The 24218-nt window shown below is 34.2% G+C and overlaps 3 protein-coding genes across 6 annotated transcripts; 1 reads left to right on the top strand and 2 right to left on the bottom strand.

Annotated features, from left to right (window-relative positions):
• Nucleotides 1-1152: 1152 nt before the first annotated feature.
• Nucleotides 1153-3602, top strand: LOC129320391 (uncharacterized). The gene is made up of 2 exons (XM_054965819.1): nt 1153-1455; nt 2328-3602. The coding sequence occupies exons 1-2, from the start codon at nt 1276-1278 to the stop codon at nt 3390-3392; spliced, it is 1245 nt and encodes a 414-aa protein (XP_054821794.1). The 5' UTR covers nt 1153-1275; the 3' UTR covers nt 3393-3602.
• Nucleotides 3603-4214: 612 nt separating this feature from the next.
• LOC129320392 (WAT1-related protein At5g64700-like) lies at nt 4215-8848 on the bottom strand. Its single transcript, XM_054965820.1, has 8 exons — nt 8422-8848; nt 8244-8306; nt 7909-8025; nt 5819-6068; nt 5528-5686; nt 5272-5423; nt 5006-5163; nt 4215-4564 (listed from the first exon to the last, which is right to left on the bottom strand). Exons 1-7 carry the CDS (start codon nt 8592-8594, stop codon nt 5052-5054), a joined length of 1026 nt encoding a protein of 341 aa, XP_054821795.1. The 5' UTR covers nt 8595-8848; the 3' UTR covers nt 4215-4564; nt 5006-5051.
• A 5622-nt stretch (nt 8849-14470) lies between these two features.
• Nucleotides 14471-18550, bottom strand: LOC129321057 (WAT1-related protein At5g64700-like). Of its 4 annotated transcripts, XM_054966782.1 has the most exons (8): nt 18258-18541; nt 18072-18134; nt 17872-17988; nt 17407-17659; nt 17070-17228; nt 16788-16939; nt 16306-16452; nt 14471-15827 (listed from the first exon to the last, which is right to left on the bottom strand). In XM_054966782.1, coding segments are annotated over exons 1-8 (1065 nt in total). In that variant the 5' UTR covers nt 18431-18541; the 3' UTR covers nt 14471-15826. The 4 variants fall into 4 exon arrangements, with proteins under 4 accessions (XP_054822757.1, XP_054822758.1, XP_054822759.1 ...); XM_054966783.1 differs by lacking the exon at nt 16306-16452 and having other exon boundaries at nt 18258-18550; XM_054966784.1 differs by lacking the exon at nt 14471-15827 and having other exon boundaries at nt 15888-16349; nt 18258-18549.
• Between the last annotated feature and the right edge of the window lie 5668 nt (nt 18551-24218).

Raw genomic sequence — 24218 nt, forward strand, 5'->3', positions numbered from 1 at the left:
TGATGGGAGCACCTAAGTCGTACCCGCCACACACATGAATAGACGGCCTACTCTCCGTGGCAGGTGGCCACAATGATGGTCCACATGTATTTATCAACGAGTACAAGTACTCTCCATGAAATCGTATTGTTGATAAATGGGTGGACGTGCAGAATGTTGTTGAAAAATGAACGAAATACAGGAAGGAATCGTATATGGATCAGTATTGCATACAAGATAATGGGGAACACGTCGTGAGAATAAGCACGGTACGGCTGGGAAGGCGGGGATTGCTGGCCTTTCCTCGTCTTGAGACGACTCTCGCGACCTCATTCGCTCTTCCTCCTTTTGCACTTGTCGTTTTAGTGTTGCCCGTTCAAGTCTAATTTATGGGGAACTTCAAAATTCGATGAAATCTGGGGACAAATATCCCATCACTCGGCCATGAAATTCCGTAATTTGCGGACATAAAAGCTTTAAGTCAGTTCCATTTTTTTTTTAAAAAAAAAAAAGTGGTGCCAGAGCACTGATGGACTGTTACATTCACTTGTTTCTTTCTCTCTTTCTTTCTTTCTTTTTTGTTTAGATTCCCTCTCTGAATTCATGAGAATGACTAATGAAGTGAAAATTGTGTAAATCTCGCGTGAATACAAATAATCGATTGATAATAAGTCCACATGTATTATGGAAGATCTCGGGAGAGAGGGGGCCGTGTCTTTTTTATTGTCGTCCCTGCGAGGCTGCCGTCCTGGCTCCCTACTTGCCACCGTGTAATCATCGAATCTGCGAGCTAATCCCGCACGCAGGGTCCCACCTCCACCCTGTATCCTCAGCCCCCCATGTCTTCCCCGCTCAGCTCTACTAGGATTCTATTTCTTTTTCTTTTTCTTTTTCGCTAGACTTTCATTTAGTTAAGAAACTAGAGAAGTATTACTCTGTGAGGGATGACCGAATGATCGCCTCAGTGCTCGGACGGATCCATCTTTTTCCTTCTACAAACAGGAAAAAAAATATTATTATATCATCAATAACGACTAACGAGTGGGTATGTGTGGCCCAGGGAGAGTGAGAGGCACGCGCACTGGCACAAAAACACGCGCTGCAGGAACCCCAAAACGGAAAGCACATTAACTAATTAATTAATTATTTTAAAGAGAGTGATCGATCGAGACTGCTCTGTTATGTTCACCCCCACAAACAGCGCAAGTAGCGGGAGGAGCTTCAACTGTTGATGTAAATTCTCTCTTCTCCTATCACCCTTTCTCTTGTTCCCTGTTGGAGAATTCCGAGAAGCAGATGGGAGGCTGTGCCACCAAGCCCAGGGTGCTGAAGGGTGATGATGCTGCGGCAAAAGCACCCGAACCTCCCCAGGACGAGTCACTCCTCGACAAAGCTCAACAACTCCAGCTTCCCCACTTTGCAGGCGACGATTCTTCCAACAAACGCCATTCTCTCAGCTCCCTGTTCACCCAGCAGGTCTTTTATCCTTTTTCTTTCGCCATTACTTACTTTTCTCTTTTCTTCTCCCTTTGTACAACTCAGGCAGATCATCAAACTGGGATCCAGATCCCTTCCTAAACTCTGCATGAATCCCAAAGCCGAAACATTCTCTTGTTCTACTGCTTTTTGGTTTTTCACATCTTTTCCTAGAAAAAGAGTTATGCCATCCTAGATGAACAAGGTACTGTGTTCCTCACTTTTTTTTTTTTAAATAACTCTCTCTCTCTCTCTCTCTCTCTCTCTGTTTTGTTTTTTTTTTACAAAAAAGGACTGATCAGTCCGAGGCACAATTAGGCGCGCGTATATATAGTTATATTAATCCAGGCATCTTAAGTTGAAAACTCTGCTGCGTTGTGTGTTTTTAAAGCCGAAAGTTTTGCGTGTGCGGTTCATTCTTCTGTCGGAGTGGGAATAAATCGATGAGAGCTCAGGTGTGACGGTGGGAGAAGATTCCGTGGGAGGCATCATGAGCATTACGTCAAAGGCGAAACAGGCCATTGATGAGAAACCAGAGCCTGTGATTATTGGGAGGGCCCCTTACGTTATCACACCGTCTTTCCCGTTTAAATTTCAAGCGCATGTGCTTCATGAATGAGCTTTTTCGCGCGTTTTCTCCGAATCAGTGTGTCGACTCGTAGAGCTAGCAACATTCATGATGATGGCATCCAAAAGGTCGTCAAACGGAGGTCTCAGATCACGACACCGTGTCCGGCTTTTTATTACTTTCTTGCAACATGTTTTGGGATGGGGTCACATTAATCATGGAAACCACGCTTACGAGGTTGATCCGTCTCGATTTCTGATTCTTTTTTTAATCCTTTTACATGGGTTGGTGTTTAATGTGTCAGAATGAAGACGGAACGGCGGCTGCAGAAAATGGGAAGGTCGCTGTCTCGGCGGAAGAGACAGCCACACAGGAAAAGCCGGGAGCTGAGAAGCCTTCATCAGAAGACAGTGAATGCCACGAGACCCTAACACGAGAGTTTGCAGAGAAAGCTTCAGAGGAACTTAAGAGCAAAGAGGAGTCTCGAGAGGTAGAGGAGGAGAAACCTTCAGGGGAATGTCAGAGTCAGAGCACCGAGGAAATCCAAGGAGAATCAGCAGACGTGGCGGCGGAGAAAACTTCAGAGGAAACTGGTAGCAATGAGGTCGTTATAGGAGAATGCGCCGAGGCGATGGTCCAGAAAATTTCAGGGGAAACTGAAACTGAAACCGAAAGAAACAACATTGTAATCAAAGGAGAATCCACGGACGTGGCAGTGGAGAAAATCTCAGATGAAACTGAGACTGAAAACAATAAGGTAATCCAAGGAGAATCTGCAGACGTGGCGATGGAGAAACCTTCAGAGGAAACTGAAAGCAATGAAGTAATTAAACAAGAATGCGCAGAGGGGATGGGGGAGAAAATTGGAGGGGAGACAGAAACTGAAAGCAATAAAGTAATTAAACAAGAAACGGCAGAGGTGATGGTGGAGAAAATCTCAGGGGAGACAGAAACTGAAAGCAATGAAGTAATTAAACAAGAATCCGCTGAGGTGATGGGGGAGAAAATTGCAGGGGAAACTAAAACTGAAAGCAATGAAGTAATTAAACAAGAAACGGCAGAGGTAATGGTGGAGAAAATCTCAGGGGAGACAGAAACTGAAAGCAATGAAATAATTAATGAAGAATCCGCAGAGGTGACGGGGGAGAAAATTTCAGGGGAAACTAAAACTGAAAGCAAGGAGGCAATGAAAGGAGAATGTTCAGAAGAAGAGAGAAAACAAGAAATATTGGAAGCTGAGGATCCTAGGAAGGAGGAGGTGGAGGAAAGCAAAGAGAAACGTGAAAGCAACGGGACAGGGAAACAAGAAGATGCGGGGATGGAGGTGGAGGAAACCGCTGGGAGCGTAGATGGAGTTGTGTTGAACTGACGGCCAAGGCGGACTAGAAGAGTTGGGGCCATGACTTTCAGCCAGGCCCACCATCCGCAAAAGCCTCCAGAATCCTAAGCTTCATGGGCCCCCCCTCTCTGCTCATTTGTTTCACCATTCCTTTGAACCCCCCCCCACCCCTTCATTTCCCCATTTTGGTTCTGTTTGAATTTCGTTTTTTTAAAGAAATAAATAAAACTTTGGTCGTGCTTTCGCGATTGGATTGGATTGTTAGGTCAGAAATCAAAAGGATTCAATCTATATCGATATTTTATAGGGCCTTGTTACGTATGTGTATGCCCATGTATTTTAGTATTTATTATAACATCACTGAAATTATAGCGAAAATCATTGAGGAATAGGGAATATGAATGAGTGTACCAAGTTAGTTAGCAGGATATTGTTTTTAAGGTTAGGGATCAATATGATAAAATATTTACAAAACGCATGACGTAGAACAAAAATCTAGAATTGACCGTTCGCTTGTGGTTGAGTGATGAGCCGGCCGGTGTTTGTATCTATTAGTTTATGATAATTGATATCGGGGAAAGCCAAGCCGGCGACTCGCGAGCACCCAATGCTGTGGCTGTAATATTCTGTGATATGAAGGGTCTAAATTCAACGTTACTTTGACCTCAGTGGTATGCTATAATGTTTCATGACATGTGCTTGTGGCGATGTCTCCATCATTGCTTTTTTATGAGAAGCTAGGTCGGGGCTTTGATTTCCATTTCATCTATTAATTCTGTGATTGCTCAGTCTTCCTACATTCTCAATACGTACACGAATTACAATTTATATATATGACATGCATAACCCGTGCTTCTTTTTTTTTTTTTGGAAGGAAACAAATAAAAGGATATATTAATAACCAAAATGTTTAAAAGTACAACGGAAATACTATCAGATAAACAAGGAGAAAAACCATGCCTTGAAAAGTAAAGATTACCCTCTAAGACAACAAGCTGAGTAAAAGTATTACAATATAGGGAGAGTTATGTCTTTTGATAAAAACATCGCACGAAGCTCTGAAAGCAGTGTAGATTCAGTTTTTGATTACTAAGTTCATGATCTTCTTGGCAACAAAGTGTCCACCATAATGCGAAGTCTGAGACAATTTCGACAACATGGACCAATTCCGCAATTCGACACCCCTTGATTTTCATTCACACCTGTATATAGAAGTACTTAAATATTTGGCAAAGCTGAACCATCTCGTCGCGCGCGCGCGCGTATATATATATATATATATATATTCTGTACATATTTGCTTATAATCCGATTAAGTTTTCCCGACCCTTTCAATCCACATACAACCAGAATGAAACAAAAAACATTAAGAATTCAACGACAAATTAACTATAAAGTATTATACAAATTAATTAAGGAGGAGAATTTGGAAGGCTTTCCGATCTTAAGATATGAATGCCTCAACACAAATGACTGCAAAATTAACGTTACTTTAATTTGCCTATACTTATACACTGACAGAACTTTGAAAATATTCCAAATTCGCACCATATACTTTTTCAATATATATATATGTATATGTATATGTATATATTCCGAATTTGCCTGTACTTTAATTTGCCAAAGTAGGGTTTTCAATTTACCTATATGTATATACACAGGTCCGGATGCCCCACCGTTCTAGCACGATCACACTCCTGATGCCACCTCTAAGTCACGTGAGGCTTTGGGCATTTGCTCTCTGCTCTTTCCCCACAGCACACTGTATAGTCCTATCACCAAGATCAATCCTCCTAATAGGCTACAAGAACAAAAGCAACCATCGTTATTGGCATATATATATATATATCTGCATTTCAAGAATTAAAAAAAAAACAAAGGAAAAAATCGTTACTTGGTTAATAATTACCTTCCTAAACTAATGATCTCGCCTAGCAGAATTGCTGATGAGAAGATGGTTATGATGAGAGCCAGTGGAGTCGACATGGCCAGAAACACCGGCCCTTTCTTCTCTATAACCCATGTTTGCAAGTAGAATGTCACCCCCGTTACCATTATTCCCTGTTGCACCAATGTGGATCAATATATAAAGATCAGTCACGATCGAGCAAAACAGATTAAGAGTTTAATTAGTGAGAGCACATAGAGAGGGGGAGGATAATTACGCAGTAAGCCACGGCAAGGAGTCTGACATTCCAACCCAACTTCCATTGCTGAATGTCCCTTTCCACGGCAAAGGCGATGGCAAAAGACTGAATAGAGCTTAAGAAACACTGTAGAGTTGTGAGAAGCAACTTTGAAGGGTACCCTTTTATGACAAAGGCCTGCTTTTGCCACCAAAAACCCCATTACAAAAGGTGATCTATATATCTTAATTTGTCATGTGTGAAATATGAGAAGATCAATCATTTATCACACAGGTAAAGTTAAAAGGAAAATAAATAATTAAAGATGACCTGCAGTACGAGCCATAGCCCCCAACAGGTGTTGGAGAGGAGCATGAAGAAGCAACCCTTTATCCAGGTGCCAGATGGAACACTATGAGCTCGTGCATTGGAATGAGAATACCCCAAAATGTGATGATGCCCCAAAAGTTGCCAGTGAGGTCCTTTGTAAAAGGCGAGGGTTGCCGCACCGCCCAAGCATGCCACTATTCCTACCATCTTTGCAATCCCAGGTGCTGTTTTCGCTTTCAGACTTTCAATCCTGTGCAAATAAAAAGAAAAGCAATTCAGCATTTCTCTTCAACAAATTAAACACAAGACATTCATACAATGTGTTCTCTTTTTAAGCAATTCCCGGACACGTGACCACAAATAATGTGTGGTGCCTGAGTGCTTCTTTTATTTGGGAAGACTTGCCGATTTTTACTTTATTAAGGATGCTAAATAATATATAAAATATATATTCACAACACGAACAAAACTCGATATTTTTTAAGATCTCGTATTGAGCGTATTGTCCAAAAGTACGTGACTGCTAATTTCAAAGAACATGGGTAACCTGAAATGAGCTAGGTTTTGTTTTATTCAGATGTACACATGAACCATGTTGGAGCGGATCGTACTGGTCCAAGCTGGAGGTCACCGGACACGGGATAAAACAATGTTGTGCCCTGGAGAGAATTTTTTACCTTATCGATCGGAAACAACATACCGGATTAGCTTTCCTCCCAGGCTAACATGAAATCTTGCTCTAATTAACTTACTTTAGAAATATTATTTTCCAAATTTGATTAAAATATAGATGCTTTTTGTTTGTTTGTTTGTTTGTTCCATATACACGTGTTCATATGAAATGTCACACAGCTAGAAAGCCAGTACATATGTGGAGTTGTTTTAGTTTCTTTCTTCAAAAAACAGAAAATTTGATTAAAAAAATAGTCGTTAGGGTAGCGACTTGTACATGGAAAATTAATGTTTCATTATGTGCAACCATGCATACGTACACACACACACACGGATCCAATCCGTTGTGGGAGATTAAAGAGTAGTTCGAACTAATGTTGCATTTTTTAGGTTTGGAAAGTCTAATTGCATGCATGCTTAATTATCGGAGTCTTATTAGAGTTGGCACAGGAATCTCAATTTATAAAAAAACACTTGCACAAATATTTAACAAAATTTTTCAGAATTCAACTCACGCTCTTGTAAAATATGAGTAGGATTCTTACTGATCAGACTAACATTCATTAGCTAATGTAATCTCCCTTTGAACATAATTTGTGCAAGAAACTGTCTCTAGTGTTTAGAATCTGACTGTACTCTAATGTAAGCTTAACGATTAACAAGCATGTTTTAATTGCAGCTGGCCGAGTATTTGGACGTTCGATTTTGTTGTGATTTACGTACTAGGTGATGAGAAGTCACGTCCCGAAATATTCATGAAAACCTCTACCGGTAGCTAGAATTACCAAGATATATAACTATATACGCGCGCCAGCATATATCCCCGTGCCTTTAAATTTCGCAACCCTTCGTTTATGATCTTATGAAGCACGGATATTTTAAAAAGTAAATGTATCCGTATTCGTTACATATCTTATGTGATATTTGTAGAATATTTCTGTATATATATATTCTAGCAGTTGCAATATAATTTTTTTAATAATTTTTTATTATATCACTTAAAACTTAATAAAACACTTAATATTTTGGTTGATTGTTATAAATATCCTTATATTACTTTAAAAATACTTGTTTAAAAATCAAAATACATATACCTATGTCATAAAATGTTGAAATACATATTATAAATGTCCTCGTACTTACATCCTAAAATTTTAAAAATTTATTGTATCGCCGTATCATGTTGTATCATATCAGATACTCATACTCGTATTTATACAACCTAATTACGATCCCTTATAATTGATCGGGGGATCGAGATATGGTCCTCAAGTCGAATTTGTTGGGGACATGACTTGTGAATGAATTGTCATGTAAGGAAAAGAGAGAAGATTAAATAAATATAATTTCATGAGATGGATGCCTGTGGAAGATATGTGTGTTAAGAAATGCGATCAAGTTTGAGGCAGGCGATGTACCTGAGCAGAAGGGCAAAGAAAAAAGTGATGACGGGAAGGCAGTTAGTAGTAGCAGCAGCCAAAGTTGCAGACGTGTAAACAAGCGCAATCCCATAAATGTCCAGGCTCATGGTTATCCTGAAATTGATCGGGATCACCGACACGGATTTGGAAACAAACAAAAACCTTGAATGAATAATGGCAATCAAATCACAGCAATAAATCAAGAATGTCACGAAAGACTCCGAAACCTATCTTCATCCATATGTCATATGAACAGCCCACCCTTAATAGTTTCAAAAATCAGACAGGCAAACCATCAATCGCACCAGAAATTAACACGAACGGGACATTACCCCAAGAAGGAAAGAAAGAATATCTTGCAGAAGGTCGCGAATGGCAAGGGCGGTGCATTTTTCCTGCAACCGAAGAAATAATTTGCATTGATTGCATAGAAATATACAAGCCGAACTCCATGACTGGCGAGGAATGAAAAGGAGGTGAAGTGATACAGTGGTGGAGAAAGACACGAACCGTTCGAAAAAGAAAGCGAGAGGGGCGAGGAAAATGGTGGCAGCGGCCTGTCGATAGAAGACGAAGATGAAATTGTTCATGCCGTGGTCGAAGGCAGCTTTAGAGAGCAGGAACATGGCAGCATAAATTGTTTGAACTATGAGGACGACCAGATAGGGCTTGTTTGGTTCCATGGATATGGGCTGTGAGGGTTCGAGTGATGGATGAGTGAGATATAGGGATAGAAGGGAGGGAGGTGTGGGATGGAGTGTTAAGAGAGCACACAAGTTCCGGCTTTTATGGGCAATCAAAGGGACAAGTTGGAGAAGGACATACGGTGGCGTGTGTGTGTGGTGATGAAGATGATGACCTGCTTTTCATGTTGGGGACCACCCTCACCTTCCTCTGAGCGCGTCTTCTTCATCTTCCCTTCTCTAATTACATATTTTTTCGTCTCTAACTCTCGGTTCCGGAACTCCCACTCATAATCAATCTGCAATTATGTATTTATGGGTGCGACATGATATGATTTGTGTCCACTCTGTTTAAAGACTCCTGGATATTTTCCTCTTCTTTCATGGAATTTCTTGCACTTCAATTTATATCTAATTAATTAATATCTAACTAACTAAAGTAATCTTTAAAGAGAGTCAAATATTACCCCTTGCTGCTTGCAGTGCATATCTTCGCTTGTGCTCCTACTTCCTCTAACTAATTAATTTAATTTCTTTTGCCCACGTTGTCCTTTGCTTTCCATCACGTGTCCCTCCGCTTCCTTCCAATTATTAATCTCTGGCCACGTGCAGGTCAAAGGGCCAAAAACAAGTCTTTATGGCCAGCACCGAAAATACTTTTTTTCCATCTCTGTTTATACTTGTAGTCTTACTTTATTTAAATGATTAAATTATATTTTTAATCCTTTTAATTTTATATAAAATTTTAATTTAATTTTTTAATTTTGTAAATTTTTTTGCTCCTTTATTCCTATTATTATCAATTTCAAATGATTATTTTTTTATTTCAATCATTATTATTTTAAAAAATTCAACTTAATATGTCAACATTTGAAAATATTTTATCAACATTTAAAAGTTTAATATAAAAATTTATTGAGATAAAACTAATAATATTAAAATTAAAAAAAATTAAAAATATACTTTATAAAATTAAAAGATTAAAATAAAATATTATATAAAATTAAAGATTAAATATATATTTTAGTCTATTTAAGTTTGTTTTTTTAATTTCATTTCAAAATTCTATAACCTCGAATTTGAAATAAAATTAACTTCTATATTTATTTTTTGATACGTTCAAGTTTTAGTTAAATTTTACCTCTTAATTTCGTGACCTCAAACTTTAATTTTTTTTCATTCCTTAATTTTATTTTTGATATTGTCGGACTTATTAATTTTATCTCATGTTAATTTTCGTCTCGTCTATGAATTCTACTTTAATTTGAATATATATAATTACTCTTCATTAAATTAATTTCAGATCTTATTAATCTGCACTCGTTAAGAAAAAAATCAAGAAACATACTAAAATTTCAAATAAAAAGTAGGGGGAACGTACTTTTATCATATCCTTTAATTTCATCAGAAGGCGACAAAAATCTTCACATTTGTTTATTATACTCTACTGTAATATTCCATCCATCTCAAATTATAAAATATTTATAAATAAAATTTGCCATTCTAAAATATAAGATATTTTAAAAAAATGAGTTTTATTAAATATACTTATTGATACTACTGTCGAATAGCATCAAAATTAATAAAAATTAAATTTTGCAGTAAAGTATAACCTATGTCGTCTTCCTAAAAGTTAATAGAGTAACTATTAATAATGGGAGGGGATTTTTTATGATGGAATTAATTTAATAAAACTAAATTAAAATTAAATAAATAAAAATAAATTCAACTGAAAAATTATCAAACAAAAATAGCGTAATCAATTACAACTCAATCACCTAAATTTAATCTTTCTTGTCTACAAAATAAATTAATTTTATTTAATTTTATTATTCTATTTTTATTATATATTTATCAAATTATCATTTAAGAATTAAATAATAAATTAAGTTATAGATTAATTAAAATCTCTCTTAACCCACAACCTAACAACTATTCTAAGTTAGTCACATCAAAAATAACGTATGAATAATCACTCAAGTCAAGCTAAATTACTTTTATGATGCTTTATTAATTGATTATAGAAAGTTAAACCTCAGATAAAATTTATAACTTAAAAATCGTGGAATAAAACTACTATAATCAACAATAGCAATTAAAGTATAAAATTCAGAAATAGAGAAGATAAAAGCAAATTGAAATAAAACTAAAATAAAATCTTTTTAAATATCAAAAACTCTGATTAAAATTTAGAATCATGGTTTATGATTGATCACACCAATAATTTAGCTCTCTATAAAATTAAAAATCAGACTGCACAGCATAAGAAATTTGAGGAGCCATCGATCAACGAAATTGAAAGAAAGAAGACGAAGGACGACCCGCGCCACCACTCTGTTTTCCAATTCTTCAGTAAAAGAGACAAAACTACCTAAATAATCCTGGTTGAAAATGACACTAAAAATCCTAAAATAAATATAAACAAAGTTTTAAAATTTAATTATTGATTTGACCTCCAAGCGGTCCTTATTTTTTTATCCAAAATACTTTCATCAATATTTTCAAATTAAATCTAGAAATCTTCACAAATAAAATAAAATTAAATAGTAACTGTATAAAAATATTAAAGATATCATTTACTCCCTCCGTTTAAAAATGTAAGGCATTTTTAATAAGTTTTACCCTCCAATGAAGTAGTTACTTACTTTTAAAAATCATATCTTTTTATATTTATCCTATTAAAGACCTTACAATAAATATAAAGTTATTATCAATAGGAGCACTTGTAAAAAAAAAAGATAATAATTACATCTCAAAAGACTAAAAATGTCTTATATTTTTCAACTTCCAACTTTTCAAAAAATGTTTTACATTTTTGAATGGAGGGAGTATATCTTAAAATTAAAGATTTAGATAGTTAAAATTCAAAAGTTGAAGATTGGCTAATGAAATCAATTAATATTAATTGAACTCAATTAGCCTCAAATAAACATTCAAAAGTCTAAATTAAAAGGATAAAAATATATAAAATTAACATTTATCACTTATCTTAATATTATCCTTTCTCTCTCTTTAGATTTAAGGTTAATAAATGAAAGATATTTTTAAAAGTTTATCTTTTTATTTTGAAAAAATAAGGTTATTAAGTATATTTAATAGGTTTATTGGTACTCACACAGTTTAAAGAGAAAAATACTGTATCACACAATTTGAGAAAGTTGGTTAATTATAATAATTATATTTAAAAATAAAAAATTAGACTAAAATGTCCTATGTTAATCAACATAAGCTTGTATTAATTATTTCTCATTAATATAAATTATGAGGAATGATTTAAAAAATATGTAATAAATGCTTATTAGAATAGGTGATTTTGCTTATATAAAAAAACAAGTAAAAAGTGATAGTTTTTTTTACGAATAAAAATGGAGAGAATATGTAAAATTTTGTTTAAAAATATTTTATAATTTAAAATGAAAGGAGTAGTATATAATAGGACAGGAGCACGGGGACTTCAATTCAACCAATTAATGAAGAAGCATTCGTTGAAAAGGATTATGGTCCTATTGAAACGATTCTGGTGCCTTCCCTGCCCACTGATTGCTTGCCAATTTTGGCTCCCCTGTTTTTTTCCTTTTCTTTGTTCAAGCCTAGCTTGCCTTTGTATCTCAGGAAAAAAAAAATCGTTGAAAAGGACAAAATGAAGAACACGTACAATAGAGGCTAAACAGCACATGCAATATTAAAGACATGCCCTTGGTTGGAACTTGGAAGCTTAATAATAAGGGAATAGATGGCTAGGAAGCCGCAAGGCGTACTCTCTCCATGAAACGTATAAATAATTTTTAAGATAAATTCGTATGTCATTAAAGTCATCATTTTTATAAAAATATATATTATTTATTTTTAGCCTTAATTTTCAATGCACTTCATAATAAATGAAAAAATAACTTTACAAAAGAATATATGTTAATGAATATAAGAGATAAAATGAAGAAAAAATTATTAAATATACTAGATTGTTTATATTTTAAACTAAAATTAATTAAAAAAATATTTATATTTTGAATCAAAGAGAGTATGTAGTTTTACTCATCGGTATTCTCACACACATCCCATGTTCTCGTATTCACCGGTCACTACGCTAGCTCCATGCATACGATAAACTAGACTATATAAAGAGACGTTTTCCGTCTAGTTCCCGGTTAAAATAATGTATTTTGCTGCTATAAAAGTCCTCCTTCATTTAATAATTTGATTGCTCAAGGCTTTGTTCATTTAATTTGTTGACCAATAACCATAACTTGTATAATAGGCGCTCATGTGTCTTTCATTATGTGATCGAAATACATTTATCTTTTGTTCAGGCCACCCTCTACACATATTACACACGTAGTATTTATCTTTATAATTAGGGTTAAATGGAAATTTAATTAAACCCTAAAAAATTCAGGGGTGATTTATATTTTTAACTTGAACATTAAATTTAAAGCAACTTCACTCATACTATTGATGTAAAATAAATGCCTGTTACGTTTTAAATTGTGTTTTAAATTGTGGGGCTGTCATTATCGTCTCTCTCCTTCCCTCTTCTCCACTCTCTCATTGTCTCTCCTGCCCTCGCTCTCTCTCCTGCTCTCGTGGTCCATCCACTCTCCAGTCATGGTCGGAATTCCATAACCCATCTGTACGTATTGTGGTGTACACAATATATATACAAACACACGTGAGGATTCAAGAAGAAGAAGAAGAAGAAGAAACTGTGTGTGTACATATATGCATGCGTGTGTAGCCAGAGATGATTGGTGGGGGTGATTTTGATGACAAGTCCAGGAAAAACATCATCAAGATCATGAACATGGGGTTTTTGTTCTACGGTGAACGGCATGCAGACTATGGGGTTTTAATTCTATTTAAGACCCTAAATATAAAAGGACAATCTGTGTAATTGGTACTATATTAAATGAATGCTAACTCAGGCATCTTGCGCCTTAAGCAAGTAAACGTACCTATTTAAGTTCGATGATACTTTCATATTCGAAGCAATTTAGTTAGAAAATATTTACTTTTTGCCCCCATGGCCCATACTCTAAGAGAGATTAATATAGAACTCTTAGTCCTATAAAAAAAAAACAACATATTAGAGTCATTAAATGACGTGATAATTATTTAAAAAATCAATTGCTATGATTTTGCTTTTTTATAAATCTTTTCTACAATGTGATGATGGTAAAATTATATTGAACAAAACAGGCCATATGATACTATAAAACCTTAATTATTCTGCATTTTGTTGAGAGACTGTTTCTGCAGCCCCATGACCACAAAGTCATCACTAAAATTCTAAGGGAACTAATCTAATTCATTCACATTACTTTTTGTTTGGTTTTTTTTTTTTTTTCCAATGTGGGATCCACTCTGATGATTTGCGCTTTATCATTTCTAAATATTTAGGTATTAGGTAATCGCTTGGGATGGGTTTGCTTTAACTTTTTGCCTCCATTTTGTCATATACTGGTATACTATAATATTAATGGGGCATCCCCAGAAACAAATTAAACACCTTTAAACTGTGGAATACGGATCAGTCAAGCGGTCATCCTTTTTAGGTAAGCATTCTTAATCTTTTAGCAAACCCGTCCACGTCCCTAAAACTTCCGAGAAATCATCATATGCTTAGCAATCATGCATGCGACGACTTTTTTTTTATGCATGAAAAGGTTTTTGCCCTCAATATCTGGACCGATCCTTTTGGACCAAAAAATAAATGGATGGATCATTTACCTTCTCCGTCCAAGTGCCAGTCTTTCTATAAGGAATCATCAACATAAAAATTGTGCTGAAAATTAGGGATGGAGCTAGAATTTAAGAATAAAAGAGTCGAGAATAAAAAAACATATATTATAAAATTTTTATAAATTTTAATGAGGTCGAAAGTATGTAATATTTATATAATATAAAAAAAATAAAAAAAATTGAAAAGGCCGCGACTCCTATTGGCCCCCTCCCTTCGCCACTGTTTGTGAAAATAATGTTATGATCATTGTCTTCTTTTCTTGCTTTCTGCCCAGTCTAATTTGGAGTGCTTTAGTCATTTTCTCATGATTACGATATGGCCTTCGCCCTTGAAAGCAAACCCAAAGAGAAGAGATGGCTGTGTCAAAAAGGCAATGCCCAGTTGCTTTCCATGCAGATTAGCCTCAAGATTATTGATTTCCCAATCCTTCAATCCAATGGGAGACGTTTTGAAGCAGAATTACCGTCAAACGAATCGCTGCCCTGGACCATGTCTCTTTCCGCGAACTTGGAAGTTCATTTTATTTCCCCTACTGCTCGTAATTAAAGCATGCATATCGCTATTTTGTTCCATCTACATGCATTGAAATAGTGTGTTTTGACCCCTAGAGGAAATTTAATTGTGTTCCTGCCTGGGGAGGGCACTTTTTCAAACTTGAAAATATTCGTCAAAAGGTTTCAGTTCATTGCATCCTATCATAATAATGATATAGCTGGGTTATATCCATAACTATTTCCTAGTCAAATGACGTTGAAAACCAGAACGGGGAATCCTTAACACATTTAAGGAATTTGTGTTCTCGAAAAGAATATCACAATGACACAAAAATGGCACTCTGAGCACATGACGGATCATGTGTCCACATTAGGAAGAAAACACCCCCTTAAAATCTTTCTTGTTTTAATTCTTCTACGGAAGTGCCTCTCAAACTATTGGTTTATAAAAATTGTTCACTGTTGCAGTATCACGAGTTCTCATACTTCGATGAAGCTGTCTATATCAACATTAACCAAGGATGAAAGAAAAAAGTAACAGGGAAGCTGCAATAATGATTTAATGAAGTGGGATGGCCAGTCACGTGTTGACATCGTATTGCAAAACTCTCTTATCTTGAGCAACGACAAAGCGCGTGATTAGAAAGCAAGAAATTCCATTAAGGCATTCTCAATCGACAATGCCCACTAACCATAACCTGATTATTTAATGCAAAGTTCACCCACCCTCCTCTGCTTATCCTTTTCATAAAAGCAGAGACAATACCTCATCTAGCAGAGACGAGATTTTGTCTTCAAGTTTACCTTTTTATATTTCCATGTGCAAATCAAGAAAATTATGTGATGGATCTGAATTTGAAGCCTCCAGGATGTACAAGAGAGAGGGACCCATCTTTCGTAATGGACCCCAAACGTAACCCGATCCAAAGATACTAAAACTTCCCCCGGTTGGCTATTACAGTTGCAGACAGATAGCTAATTCCAAACTCCCTCCAAAGGTATCTATCATAGAAGCCAATAATGCAAATATTAATATTAATATTAATAATAAAGAACGAGGCAAGGGAGAATTGTTCTTTTGTAGTTCATTATCTGCATAGCTCCTGATGCGCTCTTTACTAACATTACGTAGAATGTTGATATCTAATTAAGGTCGAGGTTTTCCTTCTTTCCATTTGTGGAAATTGGATGGGAAATTATCAAATTGCTCCCCCCCCCCTTCTATCTTACATATAAATATACATTTAGGTAAATACAGATCCTCTTAGAGTCCTGTTGTCAGAGCAGATAGTAAGAGAAATTAGATTAACCTCTACTGTATCAAAAGTTTCTCTCTTTCAGACTTGTTTTGTTAGTGCAACAGGTCTTCTGATTGATATAATTTGTTTCTGGCTCCACCAAGTGATTCGTGGTAGAATCCAAAGAAAGAAAAATCAGCGATTGGAATTTAAAAAAAGAGGTGGGGGAGATGGCGGCTCACTAAGGATTGCCAATGCTTCTTTCACCTTGATTTTCGCATTCTACCTGTGCTTGAATTGGTAAACAAAAGTCATCACTTATCCCTTCTTTGTTCTTTGCCCACAGAACACTGTACAGACTCAGAAGCAACAGAATCCCACCAAGAAAGCTGTAAAATAAAAGGCGTCACAGTAAAATAAATAGCAGACAGAGATCTCGTCGACTCATCCTATGCCTTTCCTAAGCCAATAATATCAATGACATCAAGGAATCATTCAACTAGTTGGAGGTCTAGGTGGATATTTAAATTTTTTAATCCCAAGCAGGCTTTCTTAAAGAATTAGTTGATTAAAACAGGATTACCTTAGCCGCCTCCATTTTCTTTAGGGCTTTGTTAAATTATACCTGATTCATCTTTTAAATTTACTTTTTCTCAATAATTCAGCTATAAATAAAATTTAATAGTGTTCCAACTGGACCTTTGAGATAAGTTGAGCAACATACCTTCCTAAATTGATCGACTCATTCAGCAGAAACATGGAACCAATAATTGTAATCATAAAATTGAGTGGGTTCCACAGTGCAGGGAAAAGTGGCCCTTTCTTCTCAATTGCCCAGGCTTGTAAATAGTAAGTAATCCCGGTCACCATTGTTCCCTATTACACCATTCATATATAATCAACTTATTCCATTACTGTAACAAATGCATGCCCTATTAACATTTTTTTTTATTTCTCAAAATCAAATCATGAGTAGTGGTTAGGAAAACATTGCTTTGATGCTTACACAGTAAAGAACAGCAAGTAGTCTCATGTTCCAACCTAGCTTCCACTCCTTCATGTCTCTTTCCGAAGCTATAGCAATACCAAATGACTGGACTGCACTCAGTAGGCACTGTAGGCTTGTGAATTTTAGTTTTGAAGGGTAGCTTATGAGGAATCGAGCCTGTTTAATGGATCGTTAGCTTCATCATCATGATAACATTTACATACACATGTAACTCATTGTAACAAGCGAAAAATCTAGAATGTATGCAGTCACACAGTATGCTGGATGTTCCTATATGTCATATTAGCTCAACATGGAATAACACAATGATGAGAGATCGATAAAGTAGGTCTACCTGAAGAACAAGCCAAATGCTCCAGGTGATGATGGCACAGAACAAGAGTAAAGAACCCAAATACCATCTTTTGGGAGAGGATGAATGATCATGATGAGGATGTTGAGTGCTGTGATCTGCAGACAGAACGGTGTGGAAGGGCCATACCTGGGGTCCCTTGTACAAAGCAAGGGTAGCTACCCCACACAAGCACACTACAAGACCTGCTATCTTTATAACTCCTAGTTTTGTCCTTACCTTCACCTTCTCCATCCTGCAGCGTCACTGGTCTCAGAGATATCTTTCATTTGTAAACATATATACATATATATATGTATATATATGCAAGGCAATTCAAATGACTAGGGATAACAAGAAGTTTTCTGTTTCTCTTTTCAGAATGCTTCATTTCTTTTTTTTCTTTTTTTCTTTTTTCTTTTTTTGTGTACTGATGTTGAAGAATGACAGTAATTTTGCATGAATTACCTGAGGAGCACAGCAAAGAAGAAAGTGAAAACAGGGAGGCTGCTAACAACTGCAGCACCCAATGTGGCAGATGTGTAAACAAGTGCAATGGCATACACATTCAGACACAGAGCAACCCTGAAAATCAAAATGCTTAATTCAGTACAAGTTTCGCTGAATTAGTTGTTGAGAAATGACGTGAATTAAAATAAGTTGCATACCCAAAAAATGAAAGTAAGAAGATCTTGCAGGAGATCGCAAAAGAGAGTGGCACTGCACTTTTTCTGGAATCCGCAATATAATATATTTCAATTCAATTCAATTATGTTATTAAAGACAGATTTAGAAGATTAAGAAAGCAAAAAAGTGAAGGCAAAAGAGGGGGGAGGGGGTAGATACGTGGTTACCGTTCAAATATGAAGGCTAAAGGGACCAAAATAATAGTTCCAACCAGTTGCCTATAAAAGATGAACACACTGCTATTCATGCCTTCATTGAATACTGCCTTGGATAACAATATCATCCCGGAATATATCAGTTGTATCAGAACCATTGCCAAATATGGCTTATATTCACCCATTTTCAGTGAAGATGATAAACGGGTGATTGCACCTTATGGTGAGTAATTATGAAGTTAAAACTCTACATATATATAGACATTATTGTCGAGTCTGGGGAAGGATCCCAAACAGAAAATGATGCATGGGAAATGAGGGGAAAATCTTGATGCCAATGCCTTCCGTAATGAACACTCCAATCCTATGGGGTTGGATTTTCAGTGTCAGTGGTGTATTTATTCTGTAAGCACTTGTATTTTTTAAATGAAGCATAATTAATAGCATCTCGTCTTTAGGCCTTTCTTCCCAATAAATTATCGTTAGCAGCTGGGCCTTGGTGATGTCGTTTAACATAACAATCTCCCCGTGTAAATTGAATATTTACTTCTTCTTTTTCTTTACCAGGGTGTAAAATGAATATTTAAACTACTAGCATATTTTTCTATGATATATACTTGACTCCTGTAAAAGCCAATTTATGTAGACAAGTTAAATGACTTTGTACAGGTTTTATAAATTTCTAGATATAGATACATATTGGGATAACAAAACTTTCAATCCTTCAATTTTGATTTAGTTATTGATTTGGTCCCTTGCATTTAATTTTAATCAATTTAATCATTTATATTTTCATAAATTATTATATCAGTCCTATAAGTTTTAAAACACAAATTAACTATTAAAGTAATCTAACTTGTAAAGTATATTGATGATTTGACATATATATATATATATGTATTTAAATGAGAATAAATTAGCTCTTAAATCAATTTATTTTTTTATCAATCTAATCCCTTATGTTGCGTTTTGTTCTTTTATTTTTTAAAATTTTTGAGTCTATTTTTTTCCTATAAAAATATTTACACTTCTTTTTATTAATATATATGGCTACCATTAATATTTTCTTATTCATGTTGGTAAATTTTAACTGTATTATCTCTTTTTAAAACAATAAAGACTAAATTGATAATTAAGATAAATTTAACAGATGAAATTGATAAAAATTAAATTTCAAGAACTGAATCAATAAATAAGCTAACTTGAAGGATTAAAAATTTCATTATCCTATACACACATACATACTTAATTACACAAATATTGTTAGATGGTATTTCATTTCTGACTAACGATATTTGCAAAATCAGGCACTCGAGTATTGCTTGCTTAATTCGAACAATTAACTTGTGAGTCCTTGAAATTTCACTTGTATTTTAATTAGGTATTTGTTGTTTTTTTAAAAAAATACAATAATAAATCTACATATTTTAATTACGTTTTATTTTTAACCCCTGTAATTTTATTTTGTTGTTCCCAGTTTAATTTGATTCGACTGTAACGACTGGTTTTTATGTATAATTTAAAAGATGCAATAAATTAATTCTGTTAATGTCATGTCATGATTTTTAATTGCAGACCAAAAAAGACCTAGGTCTCGGAGGTCAATAAAATCTGATTGGAAAATGACTAAATTGCGAGACAGTTACTTTGTTCAGCTAGATTAGATCTCAACTACTTGTATTTGCAATCGGCCTTTTGTGTGTGCATACATCAACATGGCAAGTGCAAATTTCTCATGTGCGTGCAACACTCCCTCGAACATATGCAAAACACAGTATCAGTTGCAGGTTTCTTCCATGGACACACTTTGAAATTTAGTATAGTGTATGCATGTTCTTCTGATCTATAAAAGACGGTTATTTTCTTTTCGTTTCCCTTTAATAGAGTATTTGGTACGGCTATATAAATAAAAATATAGTATAGTATTCCATCCAAAATACAATAAACTAAATAAAAAGTTAAATTATATTTATTTCTAAAAGCACTACTCGTGATTATAATAAAAACAATAACAATTGCATGGTCATTTTTATCATCCTTTCCATTATTTTCTCTTCCTTTAAGATTTCTTTTGATGTTGATATAAGACATACAATATTTTCTTATCATGCATTTTATTCAAAAGTTATAAAGATTACTTTTTATTTATAAAAAGCATATTTGCATTATCTTATTCTAATCAAGAGTCACACCACACCCTGAGACAAATTCCTTTACAGTTTAAAGTGATGCCATGAAATGAAATAAATATTAGTATCTTAAAAGTAGTGATCCTGCTGGTTCTGCAATGGTAATTTAATATTATTACTTTAATCGATCACTTGAATATTTTCACTGATGGGGTGACGTTTCAGTCAACTAAGCAGAGTACGAATATTATTTATACTTGTTTAGAAAAAATGAAAAGGGCAAAGAAATCATTTCACGTTGGGGTCTCGTTGGTTCCAGTTTGAGGATAGGAATAATGAAGATCCAAATCTCACTGGACGGAGAGAAGAGACGACATTCGTTAATCGCTATCAATTATCATGTCGACGGAATAAGTCTCAGCCTTTTTCTTAAAATAAGATGAGGAAGACTCGCATCTTCAAGTTCTTTTTCCGTTTCTTGGCACATCTTTGGTGTTCGGTTTTACTCGGTTAGAAGTTTAAGCTTTAAAACGACGAATTATCTGGTATTACTATTAAAAAATTGAATGATTTTTTTGAATTAAAATATTCCCCCAACAACCCCCCAATCACATCATCGTTTATGATTCCGGGAGAAAAACAAGTGACAGCACAACAACTCAAGAAAGAAATGAAGTTCTTATTTCTTCGTGTTTCTCTGAGAAGATGTTTTTTTAACATGTGATAACATAAAGTAATAAAACATGTTCAAATAATTTTCTCGAATTTGAATAAATAACAACTTTTCAGGATATTTTGCCTATATATATATATATATATAACTTAAGATTATAGACCAGAGAGTTCTCCCCGGCCCCATGTGTTGGATATCACCTATTTGAATTTGTTGCCTCCAATGTTCTTTCAGATCAATTTACCACAGTATATTGATTAGGCTAAAAATTATTGAATCATTTCTGGGATTCATGTAATAATTTTTTATGTTCGTGTGTAATTCGAAAGCGTCATTAAGTTTAATGATGTTTCATTTTTAGGTTGCATTTTGTATAACTTGCGTGCATGGTATAATTTTGTGAGTTGGTTGACCAGCTTCTCTGCAGATATGTCGTTTACATAATTGTTGATAAAAATAACGTTGCAGCTAAGGATTTTTTCCATTTGATCATTAATAGTTATGATTGAATAATCATTTGAAAAGGAAGTTCGCATATCACATCATTAGTGAAATTATTTTAAAAGAATGACAGTTAAATCTTAAAGGATAGAAAAAAGTTTAAAATATTGATCGATACATGCAATCTTCAATTTAGAAATTTCAATTTTTAATAAGATATTTAAGTTTTAAATGTAACTTTCATATTTAAAAATTATCTTTTTAAAAAACAATCCTTAAGAACCTAACCTAATTATCATTCTTGATTATTTTTTGAACTATCCTCACTGTATGGTGTTATGTTTTTTTTTTTTTGAAATATAGAGAGAGGGGGGGTCTCATAATATGTTAAATAAATTATTATGCTGTCATATTCGTTATCAATTCAACTCAATTTTGTGATATTTAATTAATAAGAGTGTTCGATTATGTCTAGTTAGAAGTACTAGGAACATGTTAAGTTTTGGTGAGCTTCCAAAATTTAACTCACCTAAATTTTAATAATAATAATAATAATAATAATAATAATAATAATAATAAAAGAAGTACCAATAATATGGAGGTACTGATTGACAAGTCATTGGGATAAAGAACACATTTTAAATCACTAAACTTCAGCAATAAATATTTTTTTCAAAATATTTTATATCATGAAATATCAAATTATCCAAAAAAAAAATACCTTACGGATCATTATAGGGTGGATAGAATATTTCTTTATTTGATAAAGGAGGGTTTTGATGAACCAAGTTTTTTGCCGATGTACAACTGTAGATTACAAATATTTGATTTAGTCACATGCATGATCATTATAGTCCTACGGATCATTAAACTGGGGATTTTTTTTTTTTTTTAAGCTGGCTCTACATTTATGAAGTGAGTTCTCACTTTTTTATGACATTGTTTGGAGAGGTTTGGATCATCTTTCAGGAAAGGCTTTTTATGTTGATTATTTTAAATTTTTTACATTCATTATTGAGAAGAAATAAAAAAGTTTAAAGTAATAAGTTGACTTTTCATATAGGTCATACAACCAATGCGGAAGGTAATAAACCTATTATTTACATTACTTTTGGGCCATTTAAACTTAAATATGCTAATTAATTATGATAAATTGAAGGAAAAATAATGTACGTAGCCTCACCAAAGTATTAGTCCTTCCATCCTCATATATAAGATATTTTTAATTAAATTATATAAATTAATAAAGTTACTTATCTAATTAAAAGCATAATAATATTTTAATTTTGCCCCTAATTATTATAAGTAAAAATGAATCTATTTTTTTAAAGTAAATTAATAAGGATACTTATATTTTTTTTGTTTTCAATTTAATAAAAGCATAATGATCCATTTATTAAAAAAATGTTAACAATCCCCCATAGCTAGGGATTAAAAAAGATTCTAAAAGACTTACTATATATGAAGATGAAGAGAGTATTTTTCAAAATGCAAGAAAGAAAGAAAAAAGATTCAAAATAAAGTTAAAATAGGAGATTTCATATCAAAGCCCATAAATAGGCCCAAAACCCTCCAACCAGAGGTGAATTGGATGAACCACCTAAAGACTCAACCATGACCAATAGGAGTTACTTTGAATGGTAAGCGACTTGATTTCATTTAAACAAAGTCTCAAGTTTGAGCCTTGTATATGCAAAAAATTTTCGTTGAGAGACTCAACCATCAAAGCTAGGCACGCAATGCAAGTTGAATTGGGATGTAATTGGGGCAAAAATCCGATGAATCAAGTAGGCAACTAAAAAAAAAAAGACTCAACCATGGATGAATGAGCAAAGAATTCAAATAAATCTCTCACCTTAGTTACACCCACGCCTCAACTCACGACCACAGTGCATTACTCACAACCATGCGTTGACGGAGGATTTGCACACATGGAAAGCCCTAATCTTCATAAAATAAATTGGACCGTTGGATTTAACTAAAATGAGACATAAAGCACAACGTTTAGGGTCCTTTAGGATGCAAAAATTTATAAATAAATACTAGAAACACATGAGAAGGACATTCATTAACCAAGAGGCAATTTTGAAGGCTGAGTGTGGAGCAGGAGGCCAATCTACTTCATGTAAGAGTGATTTTCTATGCTCATTTCTTCTTCCATGCTTATTAGTCTGATGGGTTTAGGGATTGTTATGGCTGAAATTATGTTTGGTTTCTAAATTCTAGTCAAGGTGGGAAGTAGCTTGATGGAGATGTTTATTCTATTTTCTTACTTTGATTTTATATCCTATTATGCTAGATTTATTGTTCTGTGACTCTGTGAGAGTACTTATTCAATATTATTTATTTTTTCCTTATTCTTCAATTTTAATTTTATATCTAGCCAATATATTATTCGTTTATCGACTTGCTTGATGAATTGAAATGAGAAGAGTGAACCAAAACCTGAGAAAGTAATCATAAATAACTAGATTAGGAATGATTTTGGAATTTATGGCAGTTGTAATTGTATCTTAATGGTTTAAGTAGAGGTGGAGCAAGCAAAAGCTAATTCAACTTTAACTAAATACAACATAATCCATTGAAAGGTAACTAAGTCAACTTCATAATGGTGATTGCTTTAATTGAACATGAATTTTCTGTAAATAAGAGTAGGACATCCCGATAGATAAATCTGATCCTTGGTGCTTTATCATTGAGTGAATTACCAGTTAATTAGTTTTATTGAAT

Source organism: Prosopis cineraria, unplaced genomic scaffold (genome assembly GCF_029017545.1).
Source record: "Prosopis cineraria cultivar Desert tree isolate PC_DT_omini unplaced genomic scaffold, ASM2901754v1 PC9, whole genome shotgun sequence".
NCBI classification, from domain to species: Eukaryota; Viridiplantae; Streptophyta; class Magnoliopsida; order Fabales; family Fabaceae; genus Prosopis; species Prosopis cineraria.

Excerpts from the sequence above, each read along its gene's own strand:
- LOC129320391 (XM_054965819.1), top strand. The coding sequence starts at position 1,276 with ATGGGAGGCTGTGCCACCAAGCCCAGGGTGCTGAAGGGTGATGATGCT. Across the intron at positions 1,456-2,327 it reads GCTCCCTGTTCACCCAGCAG|AATGAAGACGGAACGGCGGC; the intron begins GTCTTTTATCCT and ends TTAATGTGTCAG.
- LOC129320392 (XM_054965820.1), bottom strand. The coding sequence starts at position 8,594 with ATGGAACCAAACAAGCCCTATCTGGTCGTCCTCATAGTTCAAACAATT. Across the intron at positions 8,026-8,243 it reads TTCTTTCTTTCCTTCTTGGG|GATAACCATGAGCCTGGACA; the intron begins GTAATGTCCCGT and ends GATCAATTTCAG. Across the intron at positions 5,424-5,527 it reads TCCTTGCCGTGGCTTACTGC|GGAATAATGGTAACGGGGGT; the intron begins GTAATTATCCTC and ends TTGGTGCAACAG.
- LOC129321057 (XM_054966782.1), bottom strand. The coding sequence starts at position 18,430 with ATGGGTGAATATAAGCCATATTTGGCAATGGTTCTGATACAACTGATA. Across the intron at positions 17,660-17,871 it reads TTCTTTGCTGTGCTCCTCAG|GATGGAGAAGGTGAAGGTAA; the intron begins GTAATTCATGCA and ends GTGACGCTGCAG. Across the intron at positions 16,940-17,069 it reads TACTTGCTGTTCTTTACTGT|GGAACAATGGTGACCGGGAT; the intron begins GTAAGCATCAAA and ends ATGGTGTAATAG.